This window comes from Heliangelus exortis, chromosome 2 (assembly GCF_036169615.1).
Source record: "Heliangelus exortis chromosome 2, bHelExo1.hap1, whole genome shotgun sequence".
NCBI classification, from domain to species: Eukaryota; Metazoa; Chordata; class Aves; order Apodiformes; family Trochilidae; genus Heliangelus; species Heliangelus exortis.
The window spans coordinates 3,268,023-3,287,735 of NC_092423.1; the positions used below are offsets into that span (position 1 = coordinate 3,268,023).

The window sequence follows — 19,713 nt, forward strand, 5'->3', positions numbered from 1 at the left end:
ACAGGTCATGTCCCAACACAGGAGCTACGTTTCCCCCTTTTCAGGACAACAGAGTCACAGAATCCCAGGTTGGAAGGGACCTCAAAGCTCATCTGGTCCAAGTTTCCTTGGTAAAAGCAAGGTCTGGACAAAGATGGCCAAGTGTCCTGTCCAGGTGAATCTTAGAAGTGTCCAATGTTGGGAAATCCCTGACTGATTCCCAAGGCTGATGGTTCTCATTTTGAATAATTTCAGTGGGATGGGTAGGATGGAGATGAAGCCCAAAGTCTCCACCTTCCAAATACCCAACTGTCCCTTGCTGGCCTCTCAGGGTTTTCAGGAAGCTACAAGGGGTGATTTTCCTGCTATTTGGTCCCCACTGTCACCCCTGTTTCTGTCTCATCCTCACCCTGGGGCATGGCAGAGCCTTTGCTCTTCACCCCTCTGCTCACCAGCAAGACAAAGCTGATGAGGATAGAGACTGGGAGTTAAAAACTTGGTGAAACAGGACCTGAATTGCATCCTCCTCTGTTCCTGGAGTACTGCACCAGGGAGGCTGCACCCTGGTCAAGGCTGAGGGTATAAATGGACAGGAGGGATGAGGGACATCTGGTCCACAGATGGAGATGAGAGGGCTGATGTCCCAGAACAAAGATCTGCCCATTTCTCTTCAGACACTCAGACTGGAGGTGTCTGCAGCTGAAATGCACCCTCTCAGATCCCTTTGGAGTCACTCATAGGTCACAACCCACCCTCCTTATCAAAAGGTGCTCTCCAAGATGAAAGAAATCAAACCCTGGATTTCTCTGACTCTGTTGGCTGTGCATCCCGTGACAGAAGAGACAAAGGTGGCTGGATCTTGTGCATCCACATGGATTTACACATTCAGGCAGGCAAATCAGGCTCTGATGTATAAATACCCCATGGTCTCATTGGTTATGAAATTAGAAAGAAAGGAAAGCAAAGCTCACCCCTGTCTAAAACAGTTCTTGCTGCACTGAATGACAATGACATTAAAATTTCATGTCAAATGAATCTCTCTAAATTCCCACCATTCTGATTTGTCTCTCTCTACCCTGATCCCAAAACCTGTTTGGTTTCTGATTTTATATTTCTTTTCAAGTTGACCAGAAAGGTTTTATTTTTGGTTTGTTTTTTTTTTTTTTTTTTTTTGAACAAGTTTCTCATCTTTTCCTTTCTCATCATTTTTCCTTCTTCTGCTTCTCAGAAATCCCAGTGAAGTTTGCCAAAAAACTTGAAGCTGGTAATGCTGAGATTGGGGGCAGCATCTCTTTGAGCTGTGAGGTGAGCCATGCCAGAGGGAAGGTGGTGTGGAGCAGGAATGGTGTTGAGATCAAGCCCAGCAAACGCTTCCAGATTCACGAGGAAGGGGTCAAGAGGACACTGAAAATAACAGGGATCAGGGCTGAGGATGAAGGAGAGTATTCCTGTGAATCCAGAGATGACAAAACAAGCATTACCATCACCCCTAAAGGTATGGACTCTAGAACTCCATGGAGACAAAGTTGAGTTTGTTTGCATGTGTCTGTTGTCTCCTGTGTCGACAGCAAAATTCAGAACTCCCCTTCCTCTCTGGGAACAGTTTTTGAGTTCTTTTCTGGGAGGGTGGTTGAGACCCTGGCCCAGTTTTCCCAGAGAAGCTGTGGCTGCCCCATCCCTGGAAGTGTTCCAGGCCAGGTTGGATGGGGCTTGGAGCAACCTGGGCTGCTGGGAGGTGTCCCTGCCCTTGGGAAGGGCTGGAACTAAGTGATCTTAAAGGTCCCTTCCAACACAAACCATTCTAGGGTTCTATGATTTTGAGATCTCTCAGATCTCTTAATATGTGGGCAAATTTCCCTTCACAGTGAATTAAGTTATCTCAAATCCAAGATGGGAATTTTCCTCCCTCTTTATTTTCCCTTTTGTTTCTGGCATCTTTGTTTACAAAACTTATTGGGACGTGGGAAAGGTGCTGACCCATTATTGTCATCACTCACTGTCAATAATAAAAATTGATGATTCCAATAATATTTTCAAAGCTATTGGCTCTTTGAAGGTGTTTATGCCACTTGAGGCACTTCAGGAAGTGGTCTAGTGGGTGATAAAGATATTGAGATATATATTTATACTTTATTCAACAAGGAGGGTGTTGGCAGTTGGACACTGTGACTTGTGAAGTCTTTCCAACTCTGACAGCTCTGTGATTCTGTAATCCCAGATGTTTTCTTCTTACCCATCAGCTCCCAGAGTGGTGAAATTCGTTACAAGCCTCAACAGTGTGGTCTCTGAGGAGGGAAAAGAGGCTGTGTTCAGGTGCACTGTGTCTCCCAGTGATGCTGTGGTCACCTGGTTCAGGAATGGCACCAAGATTGAAGGCAGCAAGAAGTTCCTGATCTCCCAGCAGGACACCAACCACAGCCTCACCATCACTGATCTGACTTTGGAAGATGCAGCTGAAATCACTGCCAATGCTGAGGGTGTAGAAAGCTCAGCCAACCTCCGAGTCCGAGGTAGGAAAGCCATAATGTCCCTTGGAGTGGCTGTCACTGATGCTGGGACCTGTGATGCCTCATGTGGCCTTCCCCCTGACTGGTTACATGAACAGGAGGGAAATCTTTCTTCTGCATCCTTAAATATGGGTGCCCAGAATGCATTGGGACTGAAGATACAGAAGCCACCATTTTAACTCGCTCTGAAAGCTTGGTTTCTGCAACCCCTACGTCGTTACTAATATCTCTTCTCCTTTGACAGAGGCCTCAATCTCATTCAAGAAAAAACTGGAGGCCAGGACAGTTGAAGAGAGGGACACAGTGACCTTGGAGGTCGAGCTGACCAAACCTGCAGAGGTGAAGTGGATGAGGAACAGCATTGTACTGAAACCCAGTGAAAAAATAGAGATCAAAGCTGAAGGAACAAAGCACACCCTGGTGGTGAAGGACATCTCCTTTGCAGACAGGGGCTTCTACTGCTGTGAGAGTCCTGATGACAAAACCCAAGCCAAGATCAATGTGGAAAGTAAGTTGAATCATCTCCAGTTCTATAAATACCCTGGGCAGGGTTTGGAGGTGGACTTTGGTCCCTTCCATTCTCATAATGGTCACTGCCACCCCTACCTTCCATGGGGACACAACCATGGGCTTGGCCACCAGTCAAAAAAACAGTAAAAAGAGAACAGTTGGCTCATTATTGTTGCCTCCATCTTGTCCCAGCAGCTTTCAGTCATGCTGTTGACCATTTAGCTTCCTCCCCACTCCTTTGAAATTTCTCTCTGTCTGGTAGACACTGTTTTTTCCATTCCCTCCAGCCATCCATTGCCCTAATTCTCCTCTGCAAATGACCTCTTTCAGAATGTCTCTTTGTGTTCAATGAAGGTTAAAAATGCTACAAAAGCAAATCCTCTATCCGAGGATGCTGTCCTTTCAAGTAAGCCAATGGTGTCTCTGCTCTCACCCTGTACCTCTGTCCTTTTTTTCCAACATCTTTTTGTCATGATCATTAGATGAAGACAGGACTTAAGCACTTCAGGACAATCTAATTTTGTCTGTGAAACCCCTGCCACCAATTGGTGCTCTGTAAGTTATAAATAGAAATTAAGGATGGACTCAATAACAGATTTCAAGTACATAAAAGGCTGCTATAAAGGGGGAGGGAACAATCAGTTCTCCACGTGGAAATAACAACAGGAAATAATGGACTTTGAATGCAATGAGAAAAATTCAGGTTATACACTCAAAAAGCTTTTAAGTGTTTGGAGGGCAGAATAAGCTGTCTGGAGAGGTTTCAGAGCCTCCATCATGGGTTTAGTGAATTCTCTGTCTGGGATGATGTAAAGAGCTGAGCACATCCTAGAGCAGGAGAGAAAGACTGGATGATTTTTCTAGGTCTTTCCAGCTTTATAACATTGAGGTCTTCTGATGCCATCAGAAATACATAAACAAATAATGACAAACTTTATGGACTGCTAAGACAGCTTCATCTTCAGAACTGCTTTAGCATCCTCATTTGGGGTAGGTACCATTTCTGCTGGCAGCTACTCATTTTTTTTTTTTTTTTTCCAAGCTGAATAGCTCTAGAAAAATATTTTACCAGTGATTCACAGCTGGTAGATTAGGCTGGGATTCATGCAGCCTAAATCTAGCATAGAATCATAGAATCTGCTGAGTTGGAAGGGACCCATCAGCATCACCAAATTAAACCCCTGTCCCTGTGTAGGGCACCCCCAGAATCACACCAGGTGCCTGAGAGCACCATCCAAATATTTCTTGATTTTAAGCAGCTTCGGTGCTGTGACCACTTCCCTGGGGAGCTTTTTGGTGGTGTAGGACTGGTGGTTGTACTTGATCTTGAAGGTCCTTTCCAACCATGATGATTCTCTGAGTCAATAATTCTATAAATAAATATACCACTGTCACTTCTATAGGTAAATATAGCCATGTATGGTGAAAATGTGCTTGGAAGAGTGTGGTGCAGGATGGGGCCATTTCTTGCTCATCTTCTCTCCCACATTGCATCCCAGGACATGTTTTTTTTCAGGCTGGGTGATACTCAGTTTCCATCCAGCCAGGATGTTTGAGCAGTTGGATGTAAATTCATCTGTCTCTGATTTTAGGCACAGGCTGTTGCTATAACCAAGAAGTCAAAACAAAAAAATGATGGAATGGTGTTTTTATAGGAAGTAATTGGGTAGCCCTGATAGATGCCAGCAGTGCTTTGTGCAAGGAGGGTCAGGCAAGCATCAGTTTATGTCTCTGGTTTATAAACTTCCTATCTGGATGGAGAGGGAGGAATTTGTTTTGTTCTCTCCAGGCACCCAGCTGCATTCTGGTCAGTGTCACTGTCAGAAGTAAATTCTCTGCTGATGGGGTGAGACAGTTTCAAGGAGTGATGGGGACTCAAGGAGATCTGGGGATCAAAAATGGGAATTGCCGACTGTAGCAGGGAATCTTTTTGTGTATGACCATCCCAACTTTAGATATGAGTTGAAACAGAAAAGGGGCTACATACAAGAGTGTCACAAAACTACCTGAGTACTCATAGCTCATATCACCTCTGTGGTGAGCACCTGAGCTCACCGCAGGGACTTGGAATAGTTGGCATTTAAAGGTCCCTTCCAACCCAAATCATTCCATGAATCCTGGTCCCGATGGAAATAACAACAGCATTGTCTTCTTCTGGAATGTTTCTCCCTGATGGGTAACCACCTCCTCATGTACAATCCCTCTGCTCTTGCATGTGTGGCAACAACTTCAAAACTTTTTTTTTTTTCTGGCCTAGATAGTGAGTGTGGTGAGCCTACCCAGAAAAAAGACCAGTTTCCCCCTTTTCTGCAATATTTGGCTGACTTCTTTGTCCCACCTGAAAGCATCCATTTGATGAACACCAGCCCTGCTAACATCGTGGTTATGAACAGGTTTTATTTCTTGTTTGATTGGCAGATAGGAATTAATTGGCAGGTACCTGCCTGAGGAGCAGGGAAATAATCGAGTTTCATAGAATCCTAGAATCCTAGAATTGGCTGGGTTGGAAGGGACCTCAGAGATCATCAAGTCCAACCCTTGATCCACTCCTGCTGCAGTTCCCAGCCCATGGCACTGAGTGCCACATCCAGGCTCTTTTGAAATATCTCCAGGGATGGAGAATCCACCCCTTCCCTGGGCAGCCCATTCCAATGGCTGAGCACCCTCTCAGTAAAGAATTTCTTCCTCATCTCCATCCTAACCCTCCCCTGGCAGAGCTGAAGCCCATGGCCTTTTGTCTGACTGATAGAGCCCAACCCCCCCCTGGCTCCAACCTCCTTTCAGGGAGTTGGAGAGAGTGATGAGGTCTCCCCTGAGCCTCCTCTTCTCCAGCCTCAACACCCCCAGCTCCCTCAGCCCTTCCTCACAGGACTTGTGCTGGATCCCTTCCCAGCCTCCTTGCTCTTCTCTGGACCTGCTCCAGCACCTCAATCTCCTTCCTGAGCTGAGGGGCCCAGAACTGGACACAGGACTCAAGCTGTGGCCTCCCCAGGGCTGAGCACAGGGGCAGAATCCCTTCCCTGGACCTGCTGGCCATGCTGTTCCTGAGCCAGCCCAGGATGCCATTGGCCTTCTTGGCCACCTGGGCACACTGCTGGCTCATGCTCAGCTTCCTGGCAATTTTGGCTGTTTCCCAGCTGTCAGTGTGAGATCTCCAACTTTTCTCTTTTTTTTCTGTTTTTCAGTGAGGCAGATCAAGCTGGTGAGAGGTCTCCAGCCCCTGGAAGTCCCCGAGAAAGGGACGGTCACCTTCGAGGTGGAGGTGTCACACGAAGAGGTGGAAGGGACGTGGCAGAAGGATGGAGTGAGGCTGAAGCCTTCACCCAACATCAGTTTCAGTGTCCTGGGGAAGAAACATTCCCTGACTCTTTCCTCAGTGGCTCTCGAGGATGCAGGACTCATCTCCTTCAAAGCAGGGGGCATCCACTCCTCGGGGAAGCTCACTGTGACAGGTATCCAGCCCTAAAAGCTCTGCTTCTGGCTCAGGTTCTCTGCTCCTGACTCAGAAGGGGAATTTTTATGGGGGGAATGAGCTGTTCTGGTAACTGCAAAGAATGTTTTAAGCATTGGATCATCGTCAGTAACAGTTTTAATGTCAACAGGGTTATTGTGAGATCATTGTCCACAGAACAACTTGTGATAATGTTCTCAAAACAATGCAGTTTTTCAGGTGATCCTGAGTTCTCACTGACTGGAACTTCACTCTATATTTTATATTTTATATTATTTTATATTTTATTTTTTATATTATTTTATATTTCATTTTTTATTTTTTATTTATTTTTTATGTTTGTTTTATGTTTTATGTTTTATGTTTTATTTGTTATTTGTTATTTTATTTCTTTATTTTTTATTTTTTTTTATTTCTTATTTCTTATTTTTTATTTTTTATTTTTATTTTATATTTTATATTATATATTTTATATTTTATATTTTATATTTTATATTTTACATTCTATATTTTATATTTTATATTTTATATTTTATATTTCATATTTCATATTTCATATTTCATATTTCATATTTTATATTTTATATTTTATATTTTATATTTTATATTTTATATTTTATATTTTATATTTTATATTCTACATTTTATATTTTACATTTTATATTTTTATATTTTTTATATTTTATATATTTTATATTTTATATTTTTTATATTTTATATATTTTATATTTTATATTTTATATTTTTATATTTTATACATTTTATATTTTTGTATTTTTTATGTATTTGATATTTTATATATATTATGTATATTACATTATATTATATAGTTTTTAGTTTTAGTTTTTATTTTTATTTTTATTTTTTTATTATTTATTTTTATTAACATTTTATTTTAATTTTTAAATTTTCTAAATTTTTATTTTATTTTTATTTTTAAATTGTTTTATTCACTTATTTATGTATTTATTTACTTCAGAATTGCCTGCAAGAATCAGCAAACCCCTGGGAGATGTCAGTGTGGCTCAGAAGGACAAGGTCACCTTCGAGTGTGAGCTCTCCAGGCCCAACGTGGCTGTGAAGTGGTTCAAGGTACTGCACTTAAGTGGTAGCAGGATTTTAATTTCCATCTTCTCTCGAAGGGAATGAGAGTCTTTAATTCCAGGAGAGGTGAGGCTGAGCCTTTGCTCTACAGCTTTAGCACCTCACCAGTTCATCACTCTCTGATATTTATTGTTTATTGGGTTGAAAATCCAATTTCTTTATTTTTCATAGAATCATAGAATCATAGAATCCTAGGGGTTGGAAGGGACCTCGAAAGATCATCTAGTCCAACCCCCCCTGCCAGAGCAGGGCCCCCTAGAGTACATCCCCTAGGAACGTGTCCAGGTGGGTTTTGAATGTCTCCAGTGAAGGAGACTCCACAACCCCCCTGGGCAGCCTGTTCCAGGGCTCTGTCACCCTTACAGTAAAAAAATTTTTTCTGATATTCAACTTGAACCTCCTATGCTCCAATTTACACCCATTACCCCTTGTCCTATCACTGGTCACCACTGAGAAAAGCCTAACTCCATCTCCCTGACACTCACCCCTTACATATTTGAAAACATTGATGAGGTCACCCCTCAGTCTCCTTTTCTCCAAACTAAAGAGACCCAGCTCCCTCAGCCTTTCCTCATAAGGGAGATGTTCCACTCCCTTAATCATCTCAGTAGCTCTGTGCTGGACTCTTTCAAGCACTTCCCTGTCCTTCTTGAACTGAGGGGCCCAGAACTGGACACAATACTCCAGGTGTGGCCTCACCAATGCAGAATAGAGGGGGAGGAGAACCTCTCTTGACCTCCTAACCACCCCCTTTCTAATGCACCCCAGGATGCCATTGGCCATTTTTGCACAGAACGTGAGCTCTGCTCTTGGTAGCAACACAGCCTTGAGCTTCACTTCATGCCTTGTGCTTTCACCCAGGATTTTTAGCCCGGATGAGAACTGGGATTTAAGATGAAGCCTTCAATTCCCTTGGCTCCTGAGAGTCATTTTGGGGACACTTCAAGTGCCTCCAGGGGCTCAGCTGACACTTTTATTGGGATATCAGCATTTCTCCAGGATAATTCCTGCTGGGGATTATTTCCAACCCTGTGCAGCACCTTAGGCTTTCAAATAGGTGTCCAAGGTCGAGCAAAAAACTAAAAAAAGTGTGTTCTGTCATTCCTGCTTCTTGGATAATTTTGCTTAAGTTTCAGCACGTGTTCCAGTAAGAAAAATGCCAATGGGAGAGGTGAATGTAGCCCAGATCTGGGTGCTGGGTTTTTTTGGTGCATATAGAGGAGTTGATGGTGATTTGGTTTGGTTTTTTTCCTTCTAGGATGGGAAGGAGCTCCAACAAAGTCAAAAAGTGGGGATTATTTCCCAGGGAAATAAGAGAAGCCTCATTATTCACAAGTGTGAATATGAAGACCAGGGGACCTACACGTGTGAAGCAGCTGGAGACAAGACATCAGCCACCCTAAAAGTTCATGGTATGTTTGATGGAAGTAGCTAATTACATCCTGCAGGATTTTTGACTACACAGCAAGAAAAAATTGTGGGCAATATGTGTATTTCTCAATTACTCATTTCAGATAATTTTCTCTTCCTGGCAGAGGTGTCAGGCAGAGCTGTCAAGGCTGATCCATCCTTAGAGGGGTAATTTGGGAAGAGATGTCAACTTAGTTTTTGACTTATAGTTGATTTCTGGAATTGAAATGGTGTCTCTAGATTCACAAGGGAGGAAGCAGTGAGCAGCCTGGCACCCAGCAGAGATTCAGTGTTTGTTGCTGACAGGGGTTGGGTTTATTTTCTGCCATTGCCACCAAGGGACTTGGGCTGAGCAGGGAGTGGATAAACCTTTGGGTATCACCTCAAGAAGTGGCCTCCTTTTTGTGTTGTAAATGCTGAGGAAAGAGTCCTGTTTTCTGGCTGCACCTCTTTGATGCTCAGGACACTTTTTCCATCCATGTGATGCACGGTTAAGCACCAGAGGTGTTTTGTCACCAGGCTCTGAAGCACCAGAGACAAGTTCAGTGCTAGAGGCAAGGGACTGGATGGAGAAGTCTGCTGTGCCCTGGCAGATGTTATTTTCCAGAAGGATATCTGGAAAGACAGATCAGCCCTTTCTTATTGCTTACGAGATGCTGTCCTCATGTGGCCACTTGGGTTCAGCAATATTTTCATGCACATCTGCCCTGTTCTAGTGCTCTGGTGAACTCCCCTTTTTTTCTCCTTGACTTTGTGAGGGGGGTTGGGTTGCTATTTCAATGGGTTTGTGTCTGAGCTCTGCTCCTGTGGCTCATCCCAGGTGTATCAAGCTCTTCCCTTCCAAAAGCAAAGGGCTGCAGTAGTGAGATGGATCAGTTCTGACAGCAATTAATGCAAAGCTGCAGAGTTCAGGGGGATTACACTGAGTCCAGGGGCCTCCAAAGGGAAATGTGTGGGTAAAACTTGTGGCTGAGATCCCTGTGGCTGATACAGCCCAGACACAAAAGCATGGAATGACTGGAGACCATGGAGAGAAGTGTGTGTGTGAGGCACAAGAAACTGCAGTCTTTTTCCTTAGCAGGTTTTCTTTAATTCCTGTGTTTAATTTATTTTAAAACCTGTGTAAAATTCCAGCAACCACAAAATCCTCTTGCAGTGAGCTCCACTCTAGCTGGTAATTCTACCTGGAGGTTCAAGAATAAAATATAATTACTGTGTTGAGGAGAGAAACGACCTGGGAAGGGAGGCTGGTGTAGAATAAAACCATTCCCATTTTTTCCCCATCCAATTACACAGAAGGTAAACACACAACTCAGCTTTTTACACAGGTGTGTAGTGAGAGGACAAGGGGAAATGGTTTAAAGCTTGAAGAGGGGAGATTTAGGTTGGACATTAGGAAGAAATTCTTTCCTGTCAGGGTGGTGAGACCCTGGAACAGGTTGCCCAAGGAATGTGTGGCTGCCCCATCCCTGGAAATGTGGTAGAGGGGTTGGAACTGGATGAGCTTTAAGGTTTCTTCCACCCCAAACCACTCTATGAACTCTTGGTTATGAAGAAACCTCAAATAAACATTTTTCTCTGTGTGTTTTCACAGCCCGAGACATCAGGATTGTCAAACCACTGGAAGATGTGGAAGTGAATGAGTATGAGAATGCTTCTTTTGTCTGTGAGATTTCACACGATGAGGTCCAGACCCAGTGGTACAAAAATGACAACAAACTGAAAGCTGCTGACAATATCAGAATGCACCAAGATGGTAGGGTGGAAATGGGGGGAATCTCCTTTTTGAAGGGTGAGGTGGGTTGGGGTAGGTGCTGGTATTGGAGTCTAGGGAGAAGGGTCTGGCTTTTAAAATCAAGGAGATGTAGCAGAAAGTTTCCCTTCTGTTTTGGGGCTGCAGCTAAGCTGGGACAGTGACATGGTGGGAACTTTAAGAAGGCCAATCCCAAAAACCCATGCTGCCAGCAGTGGGTAGGAACTTGTATCATCTGCCAACGGGTGGGATCCTTTTGTTTCAAGTACTTCCCAGATGGTGGGGAACCACAATTGATCAGTTGTTGGAGGGGCTGAGGTTACGTTATCCTTTGATCCTGCAACGTAGACATGGGGGGAATGGTCATGAGAGCTGGTGGTGATGCAGAGAATCCAGCAGAGTGATGCTCAACCTGGCAGCATGCCTGAGAGATTGAAATTGTCTGCTCAGGGCAAGCCTGAGAGATTGAAGTTGTCTGTTCAGGGCAAGCTGTGCCTGACTGTGTGTCTGTTCTCAGGAAAAACCTATTCCCTGACGTACACGCGCGTCCGCGTCGAAGACGCAGCTGAGATCAAGTTTGTGGCAGAAAAGGCAGAATCTCGTGCCCACCTGACTGTGAAAGGTAATGGTGCTCTTCATGCCAACACTGCTTGAGCTCTTTCATGTTAAAAAATAGCCAGCATCCCACCCTTTTGATGGGAAGAAGGTTAAACAACACCTAAAGTCTTTGGGAGGGGGGAGAAAAACTCTTCCCTCCCTTACTGCATGTGGAGTGTCAGCCTTGGATTTACTTCTCCTGACTAAAACAGAATCACAGGATGTCAGGGAAGGGACCTCTGAAGATCATCAAGGCCAACCACCCCCTCCTTTCCAGAAAAGGAAGACTAAAACTAGGGCAGGTCACTCAGAAATGCATCCAGGAAGCTGATTTATACCTCAAGACATTAAAAGTCGTGTTTGAATTGGAGGGATAAAAAGCTGTAGCTTGACATTCTCCTACATTTTGTCCTTCTGGTATATATCTGAAAAAAAATACAGATTTTTTTTTTTTTTTTTTTTTGGAGGGGGTTTCAACTTAAGCAGCATAATAGAGAAAAGGCAGATATTTGAGTTAACACACTGATGAGGAGCTCAGTAAATCCCAGTCCAGTGCCTGGCTTTGCCAGAGCACTGCTGTGTAGTGTTGAGTAAATTACCAATTAGAAAAGAATACAGAATTTATTTTTTTTTTTGGGGGGGGTGTTCAACTTAAGCAGCATGATAGAGAAAAGGCAGATATTTAAATTAACACTGATGAGGAGCTCAGTAAATCCCAGTTCAGTGGCTTTGCCATAGAACTGCTGTGTAGTGTTGAGTAAATTGCTAATTATCTCTACAGTTCAGCCATCTGAGTGGCAAATTAGTTTTCCTTTCATTAGCTCTTCACTTGCCATGTTGAGTGATTAGCACAGTGAGGATCCCTGTCATCATCCAAGCAAGAGAACCTAAAAAAAATAACGTTAATCAGGTTTTAATTGGCGCTTTTCGTGGCTACCGCGCTGATTATTCAAATTTTTTCTTGGTTTTTTTTTTTAAACTCCTTTTAGAACTGCCTGTAAAAATCGTGAAGCCATTGAGAGATAAGATTGCCCTCGAAAAGCATCGGGGATTCCTGGAGTGCCAGGTGTCTCGTGCCAATGCCAAAGTGAGGTGGTACAAAAAGAACGTTGAAATCCACCCCAGTGACAAATACGAAATCGTGAGTGATGGTGTCTATCGGAAGCTCATCATCAATGATGCAGGCTATGAAGATGAGGACACCTACACTTGTGATGCCTTTGATGACAAAAGCAGTGCTAATTTCTTTGTTGAAGGTAGTAAATGATTATTTATATTTTTTTTTCCCCCTCTAGGCTGCTCTGGAAGAAAGATTGGCTGATTTGAACAGCCTTTGTTGCTTGCTTGGAAAACACAATATCACTTCAAGTATTTTAATCCTGATTGATTTTTTTTAAAGTCCATTGATAATGATTCCTTTTAGGATTATAAAAGCAGGAACATCATGTAAAATGACTATTTATTATGTTTTCCTAAGAAAGTGATGAAATTCTCATTCCAGACAAGCTGATGTGATGTGCTGAGGAAAGTTTGTTGTTCAGAGAAAAGTTGTTGTAACCAACCTAAACCTTTCCTTTTATCAACATCTGCATTTCCATGAACCTTCGTTTCTATTTTATAGTGCCTGGTGTTTGGTCTCAGGACAGGAGATCTCAGGTCTCAGGCTGTAGAAATAGGACTGGGAAGCAGGTGATTTGGTTTCTCTTGAGGCTGTGTCCCAGCCTCACTGTCTGAGCTGCTACCAGCAATAGATGTTTTTTACTGAAAAGAAGAAAAATAAAAGGACAATTTAAGGCCTTCTGAGCTATTAAGTTCAGGATTCACATACACAGAAGATAGCATGAAATTAGAGTTCTTCCATCACTCCTAAATCCCTGCTCTCTCATTCCACCCTTCACCCAGAGCAATCCATTAATATTGTAAAGGAATTGTGTGACGAGGACGTGACTGAGCCTGAAGAAGCCAACTTTGAATGTGAGACCTCCATTCCAGCTGTGAAACCACCCAAATGGTCTCTGCGTGGAGAATTCCTGCAGGCTGGCAGGAACATTGTCATCCAGCAAGAAGGCACCATCCACCGACTGACAATCCTGAAAACCAAAGCTGATATGACAGGCACCGTCCAGTTCTCCATTGGAAAATCAAAATCCACAGCACACCTCCTTGTCAGAGGTAACCTGATGGGTCCTGGTTTGAATTAGGTCACAAGAGACCCTAGAAAGTGATTTTTTTCAGACAAACTGATGTGCTGGGTGGGAGGTTGGGAATGTGCCTGGAAGATCTGCTTGGTTCCCAGTTCCAAGTTGTTGGGATGCATGAGATGGAGCAGAAGTGTTTCAGGAAGAGATTCAATAAGATGGGTCCAGGATCTCCAAGTCTGGAGTGCCTGATATTCAAACCTATTGGGCTAAGATTGGCTTGGTTTTTTTCTGTTTTTTGTTTGTGTTTGATTTTTAAATTGTTTAAAAAATTATTATTATTTTATTTTATTTACTCTGCCAAAGAGGACAAACCAGATTAAATTTTCCAGGAGAGTTTATTTTGTCCTATTTCTGAACTAGACAAGTTTGAAAGCTCATTTGCTTAATCCATTTTGTCATTGACTTGATCTGGGACAAAGCTTCAAGGCTTTTTATATTCTGCTGTCAGCATAGTAAATATCTCCAGTCACATCCTGAAGTCCTTGTTCTGTCTTTAATTTACTCTTCAAAAACTTCAATTAGGGAGGAAATCAGGAAGCACTGAACCAGAACTGGACCATCCAGCTGGTCCAGTTGATGTACAGAATTATCTTATAGAAACCATAATTCCCTACAGATCAGGTTGGTTTAGCTTCAAGGCATCTGTAGCATCATGTGAGCACTTCACAGAACTGTGGGGAAGGACATGGGTGAAATTAATTGGTATGAAATACAGATTAGAAACTTCACTCTTCTCCAGATGGATCCCTTATTCTTTCCCAACCCTGCTTTCCAGATTGCCACATCCAGATCACCAGGAAGATGGAGGACAAGACAGCCCTGGAATGCCATTCAGTCATCCTGTCCTGTGACTTCAGGCCTTCTCCAAAGGTTGTGAAGTGGTTCAAGGGCCAAACACCCATCGAGCCCTCTGAGAAGTACAAGATCAAGAGGGATGAGTATTCAGCAGAGCTGAAGATTTTGAAGGTGAAGCCTCAAGATGCTGGGGTGTACCAGTGCAGGGCTGGAAATGCTGAGACAGAAGCCACACTGACTGTGGAAGGTATGAGAGGTTTGCAGCAGGGAGATTTGGCTGTTAAATAGATATAAGGAAGATATTTTTTAAGAGGAAGGTGGGGAAAGCATTGAAGGTAAAGGTGGACAGGGCTCTGAGCAATCTGACCTAGCTGGCAAGGTCTCAGTTCATTGCATCATCACTGGTTTAGATGATCTCAGCCCAAACCATTCTATGATATCTTTATCATGATATCAAGAGATGATATCATTCTATGATATCTTTATGGTGAAATATTTCATTCTGGATTTCTCCTCTTGAGTGGAGATGGTTTCCAACAGTTCTCTGGTACTGATTTTATACAAATGCAATATCTTAAGTGAACTGACTGTGCCAGGAATACACGACACTGAAATTCAGTGCTTACCATGGAGTAGGTAATGCACGTGGAAGGTCTTGCACCATCTGGGTGAGGCAGAACTTGATGTGTTTTACTTGAGGTACGTTATTTTCTATTCCATCCACAGAACTAGAACTCTTTGATTCTTCTTGCTAAAAATGTCCTTTATGTTAAACTGCTGCAGGCCTCTGATTCTGGTGACCTTTCAGTTATGGTTTTCATTTCCTGACCACTGTGTTGACTTTTATATCATGCAATATTCATAATGATGTTCTACCTCATCCTGGCATGACACTGGTTTTTAGCCATTTTTTCACCTCTGGTGAAACTATAAGAAAAGATGATCACTGTGTCACTTTCAGCAAGACTTGGAGGTGAGCCCTAGAATTAATTTCAGAAGACCAGAAAGCAGCTCCTGGTAGCAGTTTTGCTTTGATGAAGGGGTTTATCCAAACAACAAAACTACTTAATACTCCCCAAATCCTCTTCTGAGTCAGCTAGTCCTTGAGAAGTGGGATTCCAGGGGGGAGAAGCTGCAAAGACAAACCTCTGGCTGAGGACTGGGGAAAGAAAATTAAATTCTTGTTGCTCCCTGAGCCTAAGCAAGTTGCTTAATCTTTTTGTACTTGCTGCTTGTGAGCAAATTTGTTGTGTTCATCTCATCCTCTGTGTTTGCCAGTGAGCCAGGGATTATTTAGTTATAATGCATTTGTGTGTGTGCAGTGAAAAGCACACAGGGACTGGAGCTCCATGGGGTGCTTAAAGCCTCATTGTGATGTCATTACCATTTGGGGAGGACTTAATGCTTTTAAAATACAAAAATTAAAAAAAAAACCAGTTAAAAGAGAGTAGTAAAAGTGTTAAAAGGAGTCTGGGCAACATAATATTTTTATAGATGTTTTTTGTCGGACCAAGTGCAGAACCAAGTAAATGAAGTGCAATGACCCGTGGTGTACAGGAGACCAGACTCCATCCTCTAAGAAACCTTTAAACTCTATGAAATCTCTTTGTGGTAACTCCTGTCTGATGGTAACAGTGGTGATGATGGTGCACCTTGGTTTCCTACAGCCCGCAATGTAGAGGTCCTCAAACCCCTGCAGGACGTGGAAGTTGAAGAAGAGAGTTCTGCTGTCTTCTCCTGCCAGCTGTCCCACGATGATGAGGACGTGGAATGGTTCCTCAACGGCACCCTCCTTTACACCAACAATTTCAATGACATCAGGAACGTTGGAAACTGCTACATGCTGACCATGAAGCAGGTGAAGCCTGAGGATGCAGGCACGGTGACAATGAAGTCAGACAAGGTGTCGGAGAGCGCGCGTCTGAAGGTGATAGGTGGGTTGTGATCACACCACTCCTGAATGTGAATCAGAGATGCAAAGGAGCTGCTATTTACAATATCCATGCATTCATCCTGCTTTTAAGCCTCAATTTTCTAGGTATGCAGGGGTTATTTCCAGTTTCTGCTGTAGATGATGATTTTTCTAAGGAAGATTGTTTTGCCGTCCCGACAAAACTTTTATTTATCAGGGTAGCCTCAAGAGAAATTTCCTTGCCTTGCAGGTCTCTTCCCAGAATCATCCGGGTTGGAAAGGAGCTCTGGGATCACCAATCCAACCCTTGCTCCACTCCCACTGTGGTTCCCAGCCCATGGCACTCAGTGCCACATCCAGTCTCTTCTTATAAACCTCCAGGGATGGAGAATCCACCCCCTCCCTGGGCAGCCCATTCCAATGCCTGAGCACCCTCTGTGCAAAGAATTTCTTCCTCATCTCCAACCTAACCCTCCCCTGGCAGAGCTGAAGCCCATGGTCTCCTGTCTGACTGATAGAGCCCAACCCCCCCTGGCTCCAACCTCCTTTCAGGGAGTTGTAGAGAGTGATGAGGTTTCAATAGTATATAGCCTGTAAGTTGTTGTTTCTAAAGATTTTTGTTTTCAAGGAACTAAACTTCAGTGGGTCTCCAAGGGTAGGACACATCTTTAGTTACCAGCTCTGAAGCTGGGCTGAATCAGCAAAGAGAAGGCAGTTTTCTTCTGTCCTTCATCTCTCTTAATTTTGGACACATCTCTGAGTGGCTGTGGTTTAATATCTGCTTGTGCATCAGCTAAGCCACAGTAGGGTGCAGGAATTATTTTAGGGATGTTAGAAAGAGGAGGTAAAAATCAAAATCAAAAAAACTTCATCAAAAATTCAGAATCACACTTTCTTTAGCAGAACATCTGTACCCATTCAGGTAAATCCTAGTGATTTGTTACCCTAAGTTAACTCCATCAAGTATCTGGATGCAAAAGTAGGAAATGTTCTGAGCCTTTCTCTCTGAAAGTCACAGTTTGATGTCCTTCACACCCTCTTAAGTAATCAGAGAGATGATTCTCCTTGCATTTTGCCTCCTGATTGTGACTCATTTCTTCTTCCCAGAGCATATGAATAATTTAACTCTACCCACTCAGAGAGTCAAGGAATTCCTCTTCCTCTTTTCTTTTATATCTGGTCATAAAATTCCCCTGTGTAAATATCTTCTGGGTCAAATATGCTTCAAAATGGATAAAAAGAAGAGCGAAAGTGTTCAGGAGAGTGAGGAGAGGGTGCAGAACATCCTTTTATTGCTGCTCCTACTACATGAATCCTGCTTCATGAAAAGGCAGTGCCAGCTCTCTGGACTTAGAAAACCTACATCCCAGTTACTTCTCTTCATACTTTTTTTCTTTAAACCACCTTTTAATCTCTCCACTTGTAGACTGCTGCAATGAGAAAGGTCTTTCCCACAGAACATTTTCTCCTCCTCCACGAAGCAGAGAAGGACTTTCTTAAACTTGGTTTTTCTTGTTGAGTTCCTGTTCCACAGAAGAGTGCAGCTGCCCCTCTGGTCTTCACTGAGGCCCTTCGTGCCTCCTCCAAGATCCAAGATTTTCACTGCCTGTGAAAAGATCTCCCATGGGTGCCCCAAAATGGAGAAAAATGAATCCTTGCAGTCTTGAGAAAGACCATGATCACTCCCCATGCTCAGCAACACAGACTCCCTCCCTCCTCCCCTTCATTTGCCCACTAATAAATTCTGATTTCCCTAAAACTCATCCCAATCATGAGGTGTGAGACTCTTGAAGTTCTGCATTGGCATCATCAGCCTTGCCAAGGTTTCACTTAATCTCTCTCTAAATTTTTTGTAGCTACTGGAAATGCTTCCACTTAAAAATACTGTTTCTTCTCTGTTTTTCCCCTTATCCTTTAGAGAAACCTGCTGTCTTCCTGAAATCCTTGGATGATGTTTTTGGAGAGGAGAGAAGTGTGGTGAAGCTGGAATGTGAAGTCTCCAAGGAGAAGGTGACACCTGTTTGGCAAAAGGATGGTGTGAAGCTTACTTCCAGTAAAAAGTATGAGCAGATACAGTCTGGGAAGACCCTGTGCCTCCATATCCATGACCTTGAAAAGTCAGATGCAGGTTTATACACGTGTGATATTGGCACTGATGTTGCCAAGTCCAAGGTCAGCGTTCAGGGTACGTACAGAAAATGGTCAGTCCAAGGGTGCTGTGAAGATGGGTGGGCTTGGTTGCTTTTCTCACACTTATTTTCCCATGACCCTCAATGCCTCCACTCTGGAGTAGTTCAAACAGAATTTGGCATACAACCTGGAGGTGTTTGAGCAGTCCCCATAGCTCTTTAATGTAAGTACCTCTGGTGTTTCAGGGAAATTCAGGTATCAATGTATTGAAAATTTTCCTTCCTGAACATCCTGAAAGGGGAAAAATCCTCCCAGAAGAACAGCCCATTTCTTCCTCAAAAATAAAGAAATAAACACAAAAAAAGGCAGCTTGCTTCCCATTTTTCAGCTATTAATTCAGAAGGCAAGAGTGGGACAACGTTTTCAATTGAAGAACCCAGCAGCTCATTGTGTTCTCCCATCCTTGGGGCTCCTTGGAGGGAACAGGAGTGTCCATGGCTTTCAAACTCACAAATTTTGAATTTCTCTGCTTTGAACACCAGGGAAGGGGAAGATGGTGACAAGCTAACAAATGCTAACATCCCTTTTCCCGCATTAGCATGGAGAAAAACCTCACACAACACCCCAGAGACTGCCTACCTGACAGTTTCTCCTCCCTTTAGCTCATGGAATCTTGACTTTTCTCCATGGAGCAAGCTGTTCTCCATGCAGTCCTTCCAGAGCAAAGCCAGGGAGTTCACATGTGCCTTTTTTTCTGTAGCTTTGTGATGATTCTGAGTGGATAAAGTCTGAGAAAACCTTCCCATGTCAAAACCACCTGTAAGGTGTCCTGCCAGTCCTACAGATAAACCAGTCTGATGAGCTGAAATGCCAATACTATTGCTCAGTTCAATCATAAATCCTTTTTCAGGATTTTAACCAGGAGAATGAATCACATTGATTAAAAAAACAACCTTTTGCTTTCCAGAACTGAACATTGGCATCACCAAACGGCTGAAGAACACTGAAATCCACGAAGGAGAAGATTGCACTTTTGAGTGTGTTCTGTCCCACGAAAGCATCGATGATTTCAGATGGACACTGAAAGGGAGAAAAGTGGAAAGTGGGGGGAGATTTAAAGCTTCTAACATGGGTCGGAAATACACTCTCACTATCAGAAATGCCATCCTTGATGATACTGGGGAAGTCGTTTTCACTGCCCGTGGCCTTAGCTCCAAGGCTTCCCTCCTTGTGAAAGGTAATGAGGTCAGGAAGGTTCTGGGGTTTGATTCTTTGTGTGTCTTCCCATAAGGCATCAGCAATCCATGAAGGCAAACTCTTGGTATGAGCAAACTGAAGAGCAGCTATCTCTGGGAGCCCTGAGG

General features: G+C 43.3%; 1 protein-coding gene across 2 annotated transcripts in view; it reads left to right on the forward strand.

The window, feature by feature from the left end:
• OBSCN (obscurin, cytoskeletal calmodulin and titin-interacting RhoGEF) overlaps window positions 1–19,713 on the forward strand; it is a 223,880-nt gene that overhangs the window by 53,757 nt on the left and 150,410 nt on the right. For both annotated transcript variants that reach the window (XM_071734574.1, XM_071734575.1), the window contains exons 17-30: window positions 1,208–1,474; window positions 2,220–2,489; window positions 2,731–2,994; window positions 6,182–6,448; window positions 7,427–7,539; window positions 8,810–8,963; window positions 10,556–10,717; window positions 11,232–11,336; window positions 12,301–12,567; window positions 13,214–13,483; window positions 14,288–14,554; window positions 15,975–16,241; window positions 18,138–18,404; window positions 19,317–19,586. In XM_071734574.1, the coding sequence (XP_071590675.1) occupies window positions 1,208–1,474; window positions 2,220–2,489; window positions 2,731–2,994; window positions 6,182–6,448; window positions 7,427–7,539; window positions 8,810–8,963; window positions 10,556–10,717; window positions 11,232–11,336; window positions 12,301–12,567; window positions 13,214–13,483; window positions 14,288–14,554; window positions 15,975–16,241; window positions 18,138–18,404; window positions 19,317–19,586 (3,210 nt within the window). The remainder of the gene's footprint in view (window positions 1–1,207; window positions 1,475–2,219; window positions 2,490–2,730; window positions 2,995–6,181; window positions 6,449–7,426; window positions 7,540–8,809; window positions 8,964–10,555; window positions 10,718–11,231; window positions 11,337–12,300; window positions 12,568–13,213; window positions 13,484–14,287; window positions 14,555–15,974; window positions 16,242–18,137; window positions 18,405–19,316; window positions 19,587–19,713) is intronic.